At 43.1% G+C, this 14,074-nt stretch overlaps 1 protein-coding gene across 1 annotated transcript in view; it reads right to left on the reverse strand.

Moving 5' to 3' along the window:
- Nucleotides 1-1,706: 1,706 nt before the first annotated feature.
- The window catches only part of ALK (ALK receptor tyrosine kinase), a 679,865-nt gene continuing 667,497 nt past the window's right edge, over nucleotides 1,707-14,074 (reverse strand). Inside the window, exons 27-29 of the mRNA XM_058682930.1 lie at nucleotides 8,333-8,467; nucleotides 7,545-7,635; nucleotides 1,707-4,538 (exon numbers count right to left, since the gene is read on the reverse strand). Coding sequence (XP_058538913.1) covers nucleotides 3,852-4,538; nucleotides 7,545-7,635; nucleotides 8,333-8,467 — 913 coding nt within the window. The 3' untranslated portion in view covers nucleotides 1,707-3,851. The remainder of the gene's footprint in view (nucleotides 4,539-7,544; nucleotides 7,636-8,332; nucleotides 8,468-14,074) is intronic.

The raw sequence follows: 14,074 nt of genomic DNA on the forward strand, positions 1-14,074 counted from the left end.
TAGCCTTGGTAGATAGATGGAGTAAGGGGGATAGCTAGAGCGTGGGCAACAGAGGCAGCTGAGAAGTGGACTTTGGGCCAGCACTACAGACTCTGGTGTTTGCGGTCGTTCCGAGGTTAGCCCGGTAGCGCATCTTTACCTGAAGGGTAACACTTGTTTTACGTTTACTGAACACTGAAGAGCGGGGAAGTCCTTGCTTCGGTTGTGTGGTTATAGTTCGTGTTCCTTCCTGCCCCCCACCCGCATTGTAGGTAATGGTCTGTTCTTACACTGAACTTTTCCAATGTTTCAAAATTAAGTTAGAGCTAAAAATAGCTTTGTGCTTGGGTAGCGCATTAAAAGTGAAATACACCTACTCAGGATACCAAAGGAAAACAGAATCTTAATAGAAGCCTTACTGTTTGTTCTCAATAATTCTCTTTTATTTTAGGGCATCCTATGGAGGATTACGGGAATGCTGGGTTTTGTTTTGCATGTTCGCACAACATGGGCAACCATCTGCTGCGATGAACTTAGCAAAGTCAAATTGTATGTTCTTTGGGGACCCATTTAAAGAGTCATTAGCTAAAGACAGATTGACAACACACTTCATACAGTTTTATGAGTCTTGTCATGGGGAGTCTGTTATCAAGGGTAGTCTGAATTTATATGCATCTTGTTTTTAGGTCCACAAAGCTCATGTGAATGTTAATCTTGCTGTTATTGGAGAGAATCTATTAAAGTAGTCTGATCACCTCGAATTTCTTAGTAAAGTTAAGTTAATCTGCAGTTACAATCTCTTATAGCTCTAGAGCTTGCCAAGTATTATATGAAGCAGCCAGAAAATTTTTAAAAAATTGCTCAAACTGATGAAGTATCTTCCTTTTTGTGGTGCTTATTTTTAACATTTAAGCCAAGTTTTAAGTGTGATAGAGTCTTCTTATCCTTTTGAGCTGAAAAGGACTGGGTTCTAGCAGGTTCTTGCTACTGTTACTAAACAAGTGGCAGATGAAACCAAACCTGGTACGAACAGGAGAACCAGGAGGCCCAGAGGGGTGGGTACAAGGGCAGGGACATAGAGGCACATTGTGACTTTGGAAGTTCTCCCCACACCCAGCCCAGATCACTTGGGAATTGAGGAGGCATCCGAGCCAGTGCCTTGTGCTTGTATACACTTCGTAATCTCCATGAGGGGCAGCGAGGAAGGGAAACCATTCTCCCCATTGCACACGGAGGTGCTGAGGTCCAGGCAGATCCGATACCCCAAGGGGAGCTGGGACTCGCACCCTAACTGGTGAGAGGGAATCCAGTCTCCTGACTACTACGTAGATCATACTCTTTAAGAAAAATTAAGTTTATTCCCGCTCTTTTGATTTGCTGTGATTTTGAGGTGCCACATATTAAACTGGTCATTCTCTTACAGATTGCCAGTTTCCCAGTGGTACGGTTGTGAACTTGTGGTGAGCTTCCTTACGGATACGGAATATAAATAAGTTATTCTAGCTTATGGTTTAACTAACCTGGCTTCTCTAAACTGTCATTGTGTCTGTTTGTGCTCTAGGTCGGACTCTTCTATCATAGTGAATAAACAAGAGCATCTCTGGCATCTGTATGAATGGCCGTGGCCTTCTGGCCGGGGCAATACTGAGTGGACAGTAGTTGGGATTAATTTTGTGGTGATACCTAGGGCTTACAGTGAGTTAAATGAAACATCTTGAGGTCATATCTCAGTGTGGAGGTGTTTATTTACTTATCCACGTATACAGGCTTTTAAGACTTGACTATCATTTACATGAAAATTGATACCAATGAAGACAATTAGAATCAGCAAATCAAACTCAGTGGTAGTAAGGCACAACCTGAAAATGTAATGGATTTATAGTTTTTAAGAAGAGACAGGGATACAGTTTCCGCCCCCCCCTCCCCCCCACCATTAATGACAATAAAGAGTTGGCTGTTTAGCCATGTAGCATGCTCCCTGTTTAACTGGTTACTGGTGTTACAGATCTAAAATGAAATCGTTCTTCTCAGTTCTTGTCAGCTCCCCTGTCATTATCCTTTAGGAGACTGCATCTCAAAGTATCACTCTTGGGCCCCTTTAGGTGGTTTATGAGTTAGATTAATGTTTACATAATTGGACTGTTTACTTTTGTACCTGGCATGAGCCAGAACTGTACTGATTATTTTTGGCAGTTAAGATAAAGAAAAAGTGGTGTTGAGGGTATCAGATGTGCAGAACCACTGACGAGGGCAAGGCATCTGCCATAGAAAGAATGGACACTTGTCCAGCGTTGGCCTAGAACAGAATGGCTTTCCCACATCCAAAGTGATACTTGTGATGTGGACGAAAGTGGGGCGGTGGGGGAAAAGGCGGATATGTACATATAGTCCTTTTGCTCGGGAATGCTCGGAGCCTAGCAAGGAATGGAAAATGCTCTCCTCCCGAAGCAGTGCTTTGGCACAGCTACCACCAGGAAAGAAGCTGAGCAAAGGGCCGGAGGAGCAGCGGAAAGAAAGAACGACGTGAAAATTCACTGGTAAAGCCTTGTTGCGTAGGTGTGTGTGTGTCAAATTCAACTGGTCCCCAGTTCGTTTTCGTGGAAATAAACATAATGTGTGAAAAACAAGTTCAGAGCCCCCACGACAACATGCCAGTGTCAGTCTCTGCACGCCAGCCCCTCTCCTCTCTGCCCCCCCCAGAAGAAGAATTCTGTGTTTCGGTCTGCATTTGGTAGCTAGACAAACGATGCTATGTATGTTTGAGCAGATGTGTGTCCCCTCGTCCACTGGGATCACATGATGCAGGGGGATGAACGTAGGTGAACACTGGAAGGAAGGACACTGCACCCCTCCTCAGGACCACTGACGGCCTGTTACTCCAGTGACCCGCCTGTCATTTGCAGGTGGACACATCAGCGTGGTAACTTTCATGATGGAAACTGTTGGAAGGTTTTGGCCGGGGATGTATTGATACCTAGGCCCGTGAAGGGATGGGTTTCTATGCTTCAATGTATCACTGCTGCTTAAGATTTTTGCTTTTAAAAGATCAGAGTTTATTTTAATTAGTGGAAAGTTTTAAATTAAGTAAGTGATAATGCAAATCTTGAGTTTTCAATCCAGTAGGAATCCTCACACTCAGTTTTCCCCTTTTTAGTAGGAGGGTTTTCTTAAGGCATGAGGTATATTAGCAGGATGTTTGAATCTCTGGATCTGTACGTACGGTGTTTTGTATCATATTCAAAGTACGCTGAATATCTGCTTTTCATTCACATGAGTGTATTCACATTTTCTTGATGGTACCGTAACTATTCATGTTTTTACAATCATCGTTGAATCAGCGCAATCGAAAGCATCTGGACATCATCTAAAGGGACATTTCAGTTAGTTGTCTCTGATTTTTCCTTGCCCGGTAAAGAATGAATGTCTTTCCCCGTGCCAGCCCATTACAAGCACCTCCTTTATTTCTGTTCCCTCCCCCCTCTTCAAGTGGTCCCGGTCCACATCAGCAAGGTAAGGAGCCACCCATGACTCCGACTATGAGACACATAAGCAGCGAATTCTGACTGCACTGAGGCAGAGCACACACAGTTTGAGAGAAGCAGGAGGCAGCATACATCAAACGCCCCCAAGTCGGGGCCTTGTGTTTCTCGCTTGTCTTTATGATATTTTTCTTCTTTTGAAAGAATGAGATGAACCCATGCTCGAAACCTTTTCCTAAAGCATTTTGAAAATACAGCTGTTTCTGTGGCACTTCAAAACAAGTTGGCACAAAATGAAAAGTGACGTTTGGTCTCTGGTTGTGGGGGAGCCATTTCCTGTCCCTCCTCCACAGGCTCAGGGTTCCCAAGGAAGATAAATGAGTGCCAGTGGGCTCAGGGCCCAGGCTGGTTTTTCAGAATGGTGTCCTCGTAATGACTGGTTCCAGGGGCAGTGGTGGCCTCCAAAGGTAAGCCCTGTTGCTGGTAGCCATAGTTGACATTTCCACACGGGAAGTGACGTAGCCTGAACAGAGGCACTTCCTTCATGTTGGCAGTCAGCGAGGATGGTTCTAGGAGCAGAGAGGTGCCCGGAAGTCTGCCAGTTGCAACGTTCGGTGGGACGGTACAGCTTCCCTCACGTCCCAGGTTTCCTCTCTCATGGTGCTCCTTCTTTGCAGGAGGATTGTTCTTTTTGGTGGGTTTCTCTGTAAACCATGAGCCATAAGTTGGGTTCCATAGGCTGGTGGGTTTGTTTCTGGATCCCTGGACTTTGTGTAGCTCTGATGGCGGGTTGGACTGAGAGAACGCCATATTAACGTGTCCCCCTTCCACGGCGGGCCCCCTGGTGACACGAACAGAGAGCTCCGTGGCCGTGGGTTTCTTGGAGGCTTTGCCAGAGGAAGTGGAAGGCAGAGGGGGCGGGGCAGCTGGATCCTGCCCTTCCTCCCGTTTAGCTTGTGGAGGGGAGACTAGGAGAGGAGGAATACCCTCCGGGTCTTGGGGCCTCATGGGCACCTTTTCTTCCTCCTCCACGAGTGGGCCATACTCTATGGGCAAAGCGGTGTTGATCACGTCTGGGTCCTACAGGTGGGAGAAACAAACCGATTAAGATGCTGAATCACAGAATTGTTGGATCTGGAAGATCCCTTAGCGATGGTCTCATCCAAACTTACTTTACAGATGAAGAAACCATTCAGCGTTTATTGGGAATATTTTAATTCATAGGCACCGGGGAATAGGAAGTGAACGGGAATCATCCGCATCCTTGAAGAGCTCGCAGAGGAAACCCTAGTATAGAAGTGTCAGGTGCTGGGAAGCAGCCAACTGCCCGGGGCAGGGGAGGCGACCAGGACAGGCTATGCAGGCTATGCCCACCACCTTGGGCAAATCTTGCAGATTCAAGGGTTAAAAAAAAATATAAATCAGTTTAAAAAATTATTCCAGTGTATTCCCAATAAAATCCTTCAACTACAAAAGTCTGTGTGTTTGACTTCGTGTGTGTGTGTGTGTGTGTGTGTGCACACGCATGTGTATGCACACGTGTGTATGCACGCAGGACAAGAGGGAGGGGAAGGGAGGAGAGGAGACACAAACGCCGTGTTGGCTTACAAGATTTATCTCTTCTAGGCTGGGGCACCTGGATAGCTCAGTCGGTTAAGCACCCCACTTCGGTTTGGGTCATGGTCTTGTGGTTTGTGAGTTCGGGCCCCATGTTGGGCTCTGTGCTGACAGCTCAGAGCCTGGAGCCTGCTTCGGATTCTGTGTCTTCCTCTCTCTCTGCCCCTCCCCCTCTCATGCTCTTTCTCTGTCTCTCAAAAATAAACATTAAAAAAAAAAAGATTTCTGTCTTCTCGGGGCACCTGCGTGGCTCACTCGGTTAAGCATCCGACTTCGGCTCAAGTCATGATTTTGCTATCCATGAGTTTGGGTCCCACATCGGGCTCTGTGCTGACAGCTCAGAGCCTGGAGCCTGCTTTGGATTCTGTGTCTCCCTCTCTGCTCCTCCCCCACTCACTATCTGTCTCTCTCCCTTAAAAATAAAAACATTAAAAAAAAAAAGATCTCTTTTCTTCCTAGCTACCTTCCATTTTGATATTTGGCTGGGCTACACTTGATGATAACTTTCCCCCTGTTACATCTTTGTGTGTGCAGATTACACAGTGGTTCTTTATCTGGCCTGGATACGCTCAGCCTCTTTGTGAAACCCACGAAATGTTGCAGTGCTGTGAGGAAAACCACTTACAAACCCGACTTTGTGCTAGATCATTTTTATAGCAGTGGATTGTAATATAGAAAGGCAGAAGCAGTTGCCAGAGATTGGAAGGAAATTTGTGGAAGGAAGCTTAAACTTGGGGGAATTTAATTCTTTAATATTTTATGCAAATTGGGAAAGCCATTGCTTCAGTTTTGCAGAAGAGCACATTGGTCCAGGATTTGTCAACAAGGAGTGTGAGAATAAAAATAACTACATCCTGGTTCTCGTATTCTTTAGTTCTTTCCCTGTTAATTATTAATCTCTATGGGGGGAGTCATTCAAAATATACTTGTACAGAATTACCTGCTTTTAAGAGGGATGTTATATACTTTGGAGAAAAATTACTCCGAAGTGTGTCTACACACACACACACACACACACACACACACATTTAAGTGGGTATATTCCATTAGTATAACAATAACCTAAAATGCCATTCACAGAACACCAAGTTTTCTGAAAGAACCCCAAATAACTTGATATCTAGATAAATGCCAGTGCCCTCACTTTTTTTTTTATGTTTTTATGTTATTTTTGAGAGAGAGAGAGACAGAGTGAGAGTGGGGGAGGGGCACAGAGAGACAGAGACAGAATCCGAAGCAGATTCCAGGCTCCAGGCTCTGAGTTGTCAACGCAGAGCCCGATGTGGGGCTTGGACTCACGAACCGTGAGATCATGACCTGAGCTGAAGTCTTGTCGCCCAACTGAGTGAGCCACCCAGTTGCCCCAGTGCCTTCACTTTTGAACTGAAGATGCTGGAAGGGTGAGACTCTGGTGCTGGCAATGAAGGATGTGGCTTGAACATGTATGTGTCTCCTGTCACAACTAAGGTGATTTAGAGAGGTCGTGGCTCATTGTCTGACTTCTGAAATACTCTCGAGAGTCAGATATCCTGGCAGAATGAGAGCCGACAGAGGGAAAGATGTGTGGAGAGGTGACACTGCCACAGGGAGGGAGCATCCCTGAAGGGTCAGCTGGTGGTACAGGTGGAGGGACTCCTGGGGGAGGACAGGGGGGCACCATGCAGCTGGTGATGCAGGTGGAGGGGCTCCACCTCCACTGACACGTGGGGAAGGGGGTGAGACTGGGTGTAGATGTCCAGGCAGGGGGGGGGAAATGAATTCTTAGCTTCTCTTCTCCTGAGGTAGGAGGCATAGTCTGCTAGAATGGGGTAGAAGAGGGAGAATTTAGAGTCCTTTTTGAAAGTACTGCTAGGAAGCTGTGTGGCTTGGAGAAACCTCTCCAAGCCTCAACTCATCTGGAAAGTGGAGATATTTTGTGTTCCTGACTGAGGATACAATGGAATACATGGAAAGTGATTTGCGTATTACAGATGCTGTACTAACGCCTTTGATGATGTTACAATTTCTCCGAATCACGAATCACGTTGTTCCTCCCTTGAATCCCTCTGATATAGGTCATTGGGCATAGGATTTAACAATTATATACTGGCAGTGGTTTCACATTAGCATTTCTCTAGCCACATCATAAACTGTTTGAGAGCAGGTGTTTCCCATACGTCTCTGAAGCTCCAGTTTTGTCTACAAAACCATTAGTTACCCAGTAGGGTTTTAGTCAACACTTGTGAGTCCTGATTCCCTAATATTATTGAGTGTCTGAAACTGTGTCATGTGTTGGTGAAGGAAGAGGCGGTAACTAGCATTTATTTCCAAACCGGGCAAACTGAGGCACTCGTCATTTTACTGCAGAGATAAACAACCATTCTAGTGATTGCAACTCCCTATTTCCTGGCTGGTTTAACTTTCATTTCACATTTTGGTATTTGCCATCTTTTCCATATAAATGCTGGTCAAAGGGAAAAGAGTTTATACCTGGGTGCAGTATTCAATCCTCTCCAAAATTATGGCAAAGTTGGGCCTATCTTCAGGCTGATGTTGCCAGCACTGGGTCATTATCCGGTATCTAAAAGAAGAGTAAGCACACTCATTAAAACCGGGAGAAACAAGGGTGAAAAATAGTTTCCCCAGCACTTTCCCAGGGGGACCAGAGGTGGCACTGTCTTGGAGAGTGAAAACTCATCTATGTCCCATGTGGCTGGCATATGCCGCCCTCTGCCGCTGGGCCAAGGAATCGCGCCCAGGTGTAAGGCTATTAGAACACCAAAGCTCATTAACAGACGTCCTGGTGTTTACATGAAATATGGTTCCTCTCATTCCATTTCTGAACTAAAGTCACCTCTGGGAAAGAATATTCTAATTATATTTCCCATCTGCCTTGCTTGTGGGAAGGAGGTGAGGGATGCCCGACAAGACAGCAGAAAATGCAGGGATTGGAAATCTTTAAAGGTGACTTGAAACAGATGGCATAGGGCAGCCGGGGTGGAGTCTGGGACACAGATTCCTAAGAGGTGTGGGGGAGCCTGGTGACTCCACAGCCTCCAGTCAGTAGATAACCTTTCAAGTCATGACATTACTGCTTTCGAGGGGCTGGAAGACTAACCCTCCTCACGGAAGTCACAGACACACTCCTATCCTGGGGCATATTAAATGAGGTCAGCCATCTGCCCCTTCATCTTAAAAAAGCATATGTGGCTGCAATATTTTTTTAAAAGGAAAATCATCCTTAGCAACTTGTAGAAATGTTCCCAAAAGAGTCATACACGGGCCCAGGACAGTTCTTAGGTGGGTCCATCCGCCCTCCGTTGGTGACGAACTCCAGAACTTCCTGGTTGCTTTTGCTAGGGTATGGCATGTATCCAAGAGAAAATATTTCCCACAGCAGCACTCCAAAGGACCTGTGTACAGAACAGAAGATATGATATGCGCACACGCACACACACACACACACACACACGCAGATAGATAGACATACACACAGGGACACACAAAGACATACACATACAGATATAAAATTTGACTCTTTTGTTACACATTTTCCCAAATTGGGAATTCTTAATATGGAGAACAACAACAAAAAGAATGAGAAAGTAGCCACATGCGATGCTCCATAAAAAGGTAACCATTGTTAGCATGTTCTTTTTTTGTTTCAGTCAAGTTCCTGTACTTAGATTTTTTTTTTTTTTACATCACTGCAGTTATATTTAATAAGGAATTTTGAACCTTGACTGTTTTGCAGTTTCCATTACAGGATAAACATTTTCTATGTCAATAGAAACATTTGAAATGGTCCCAAAACATTCCCTGGAGTAGTTGTGCCATAATTTGCCTAATCATTCCATATTGTTTTTAATTTTTTACAATATTTCAAAGACTGTGATGAACATCTTTGTGCATTTTTTAAAAGAACAATTTCCTTAGGAAAAATTCTTCAAATTTGGGATTAGGATAATCTAGTAAAATCTAGGATAATTCTAGTAGAAATGACTAGATCAAAAGAAGATGAACACCAAAAAATTCTTGGCACATACTGTCCACTTCCACTCTTCCAAATGTGTCATTCCCAATCACCAAGCAGCACTATGCCATAATGCATCAGACATTCTCCCCAACATTGAGTATTCTTATCAAAAATGAGAATTATTGCTGATTTTAAGGTAGAAAATGGTAGAATCCTTTAGATTATATTTATTGACTTGATAATGAACATGGTTGTTTTCTCAAGTATATTTGCTTCCTTCCCCCCCCCCCCATGAATTGTTTGTATTTTTTTGCCCATTTATGTCTACCATATTGTTTTGGTATTTATTAATTTTATTTTTTATTTGTAGACCTACTTTATCAGAGATACTAACCTTTATCCAAAATTGAAATAATTCTATCAGTTGCTTTCTAATTCCACTTTTTAGCATCCCAAAGATTTTTATTTTAGGTAGTCAAATCTATTTTTTAAAATTTTGTGATTTCCTCCATCTGTTTTATAGAGTGTACAATCCTCCCTTCACCAAAGACTAGATGAGTATTTGCTGTTTTCTTCTAAGTTGTATTTGTTCTTCCTCTCCAGCTGGATTTGAGAACTTAGTTTGGTGTGTGGTGTGAGGTAAGGGTCTACATTGAATCATTTGCAAACAACCAATTCTCTAATACTATTCATAGAATAATTTCCCCCTGACTATTGACTTGTGAGTAAAAACACGTCTTTTCTGAGCTCTCTATTCACTTCATCTATTTGCCTGCTCCTTGCATGATGCCATTCTGTGTTACATTTTGTGTATTTATGTTGCAATATCTGGTAGGACACTTTTTTCCTTAAGAAATGTAGTTGAATTCTCATTTGTTAATCTGTTTTAAATGACCTTTATTTTTTTGTTTTATTAAAAATTTTTTAATGTTTATTTTTGAGACAGAGAGAGACAGAGCATGAGTGGGGGAGGGGCAGAGAGAGAGGGAGACACAGAATCTGAAGCAGGCTCCAGGCTCTGAGCCGTCAGCATAGAGCCCGATGTGGGGCTTGAACTCACGGAACGTGAGATCATGACCTGAGCTGAAGTCGGACGTTCAACTGACTGAGCCACCCAGGCATCCCTAGTTTTATTTTTTTAATGTTTACATTCATTTTGAGAGAGAGAAAGTGCATAAGCGCAAGTCAGGGAAAGAAAGAGAGAGAATCCCAAGCAGGATCTGAGATGTCAGCGCAGAGCCTGATGTGGGGCTCAAACTCACGAACTGTGAGATCATGACCTGAGCCAAAACCAAGAGTTGGACGCTTAACAGGTGCCCCCGTTTTAAATAAACTTTAAAATGATGCTATCATGTTCCAGAAGCATCATCTTTCATATTTTGACTAAAATTTTTATTTTAGCCTTTAATTTCTTACTTAGCTTTTTGGCAAAAAGAAAAAAAAAGGGTCTATCCTTGTTTTTGCATCTGGTTGTAGTTTTCAGATGTTAATAAATATTCTATCAAAAACTGTAGAGAACTATAGCTTCTCCATCTCCTAAGGAAAAAAAAAAGTACATCATCTTGGTGAAATTTCAAAGATTCTCGTGAGGAGCATTGGGCAAAGATATTGTCCATATTTTTCAGGTGAGAATTCTAAAGCAGAGGTTATTATACAGTTAATCTGAGACAGACTGGAATACGTTATTAGATCTCTTGATTCTGCTAACTATAAATTGCCTGGTGTATATATTCTTCTCAGTTTGGTGGTTTGTCTTCCCTCAAGGCAAAAGAAAATAGGCAAAATCATGCAAACAACCTGGCAGTAAGGCATAATGAATTCCAGCTATCTTTTTTCTGCCTGTCTAGGTAGCTAGAGAAATAGATTGTAGTATCCTTTGAGAGAAGCAGCCTATTAGACAGCAAATAGATATTTATTTTCTTGGTTTGGAGTTCAAAGGATCAAGAGGCAGTGTTGGTCATAGAACTTTGATAATTTTAGGTAAGGAGAGTTGTCATATTTAGCAAATAGCCATACAGGAACCATATTTCTTCCAGACAAACAAGAGATGCTTTTAAAATACAAGTATATCCCAAATACTGCCTGGGATATACTTATACTAAAAAATTATTCACTGTTCATCTGAAATCCAATTTTAACTGGTCATCTTTTATTTTATGTGCCAAATGGTTCTATGTTTTGTGTACCAAATGGTTCTTTAATCACCTATAAGCCTGTCCTAAGTAGGAGCAATAGAGCCCATGGCTTTGCCCCAAAACATTCAAAGCCAAATAAAAATAAGTATTTAAAAAAAACAAAAAAACAAGATACTCTTCCTTCTCTTGGTATTAAACTTGCTCTGCCTGAAATTAAAGAAACAGCTTAAGTAACTGCTGATTAAATTGTTTTAAGAATTTGAATCAGTGAAGATAATCTGGTGACAAGGTTTTAAAATCGTGAATCGTGCTGTGCTCATCAGTCTTTTAAAGTTACATTTTATTTTCCCTTATTCATAGCTTGGAGCACAGTTTTTGGAAAAATGGGAACCAAAAGTGCGTCTGGCTTTTGGAATGGGTAAGTTAAGGGGATGAAAGGCAGAGCGTCGGGAATACAGTCAGTGGGATTGTAACAGCGCTGTGTGGCGACAGGTGGTAGCCACATTTGTGATGAGCACAGCATAATGTATACACTCGTCCAATCACTATGTTGTACATTATGTGTCACCTGTACTTCAACAACAACAAAAAGGTTACTGTACTGTATTTAGGTATCCAGCCAGCTGATCCCACTGTCTCCTGCAGTTCTCCTGGGAGCTCAAGACTCACAGACCAGAAGCCCACTCAGCATCTCCACTGGCCTTACAGGCATCTCAGACTGGACTTGTCCAAAAACTCTTTCCCCACCCAACCCATCTCCTCTGTTCTCTCCAGTGGCGGCCATCCCAGGAAGTGCCCTCGACCTCACTCTTGCCACACCTCCCACTCTACAGCTGACTTTCAGCAATCCTGTCCACCCTCAAGGCACAGCTCGAATCCCACCACGGCTACTGGCTGCCCTGCCACCACTAAGCCTGCCTCTCTGTTCTCTTATCCAGAAATGGGCAGGGTTTCCCATCTTCACCTGCCCCACTCCGGTATCACTTCATTGGCAGCCAGAGTGATTTTTTTTTTTTTTTTTTTTTTTTACAGATCCTGTCAAGCTCTGGCTTCCAACCTTTCAGGGGCATCCCATTGTGTGCTGAATAGAACCCACGTCCCCTAACCTGGTTCCTAGGGCACTCCATGTCCGGCCCCTGCCTGCCCTTCTTTCTCAACTGTCACTGGCCCTCAGGCTCACCAACTCCAGCCATGAAGACTTGTTTTCATTCCTCAAACAAGCTCATCTTGCTTCTGCCACTGGCCTTTTACATTTGACTTTCCCCGCAGCCTGGAAAGCCTTCCTCTCAGATCTTTCCATCTTTCTGCCATTCAGGCATTGGGCTGTCACCTCCTCCATGGAGCTTTCCCCACCATCTGTACTAAACAGCCTCCCTCCTCAGGCCCCTCCACCCCACACTCTTTATCCTCTGCTTTTTTGTCTCCATGGCACTCATCAATATCCGAGGTTATGCAATTTATCTGTGTCTTTAAGCATTTTAATTAGGAAATAATGTAAGCTTTAAAAAGGAAAGGTAATATAATAGATAATTTTGTACCTAGATGTTAAACTTTTGTCTTATTTGTGTCCAGTCTCCTTTTCTTTTTTTGAAGAAAAAAAAAATACAGTTAAGTCCCAACCTCCCTCCTCTCCTCCTCCCCTCCCTCCCCTTCCCTCACTGAAGTTGGAATGTAACATTCCCATCTATGTTTGCAGAGTTTCTGCAATGTGTGAAAGCATAATAACAAATCTGTATTATAGACTTGGCTTTTGTATTGTAAAATTATGCATAATGATATCCCACCCCTTTCTGGAACTTGTCTTTCTTTCAATAAAGGTTGCATACAGATTTATCCATGTTGATACATGCAGGTTTAGTGTGTTCTTTCATATTGCTAAATAGTTTTCTGTGATATCGGTAAACCACCATTTATTTCCCATCCCCCGTTTGAGGGATACTTAAGTTGTTTTTGCCTTTTCTCTATTATAAACAGTGTTGCAAATGAACATCCTTGCCCAAATCCATTTTTGTCAACCTCTAAAGTAGACACTTGGAAATAGAATTGCTGGGTCACAGGATAGACATGTGTTCAGAACGGTTACCTAATTACTGAACTTACTATCTGCATTTGGCTAGGGTAATTGGTGATGCTCTAACTTTGGTGCACATGGAATCACCCAGAGGGCTCCTTAAAACACAGATTGCTGGGCCCCACCCCTAGAGCTCCTGTTTCATTAGGCCCGAGGTGAGGGCTAAGCACCTGCATTTCTAACAAGTCTCAGGTGATGCTGGGGCTGCTGATCCCAGGACCACTGTGATCCACTGGGTTTGGGTAAGTCAGATCCCAGTGACTTAAAACAACAAAGGCTCCTGCTCACATCATCAAAACATGGGTCAGGAAGGGGATTCTGATCATTGTGACTCCCCCGTCTTCTGATGTGTTTCGCAATTTGGAGGACGTTTGTCCATTGTCCTCTTGGTTTCCTGTGTTGCTGTTGAGAAACTCGAAACCATTTGGATTCCCTATTTTAATCTCTGATCATTTTTTACTATTATTATTTGTCTCCTTGAAAGCTTGCAAAATCTTGAACACCACTGGTCTGAAATTTCACGATGACGTGCTTTTGCGTGGCTCTTTTTACTCACCACGCTTGGCACTTGGTGGACACTTTCATTCTGGAAATGTATGCCTTTCTGTTCTGGAAAATCCTCTTGAATTGTTTCTTTGATATGTTTATTCCCTTCGCTTCTTCTGTTCATTCTTTCTGGGACTCCCATTTGTCAGATAATTGGATCTAATGGGTCTAATCTTCTTAATTTTCTTTTCTTTTCTTTCCTACATATCCCATTGGTTCATAGTTGTTTTATTTTCTAGAAGATTTATTCAACTCTGACTTCCAACCTTTCTGTTACTTTTACATGCCTATT

Source organism: Neofelis nebulosa, chromosome 9, assembly GCF_028018385.1.
Source record: "Neofelis nebulosa isolate mNeoNeb1 chromosome 9, mNeoNeb1.pri, whole genome shotgun sequence".
NCBI lineage: Eukaryota > Metazoa > Chordata > Mammalia > Carnivora > Felidae > Neofelis > Neofelis nebulosa.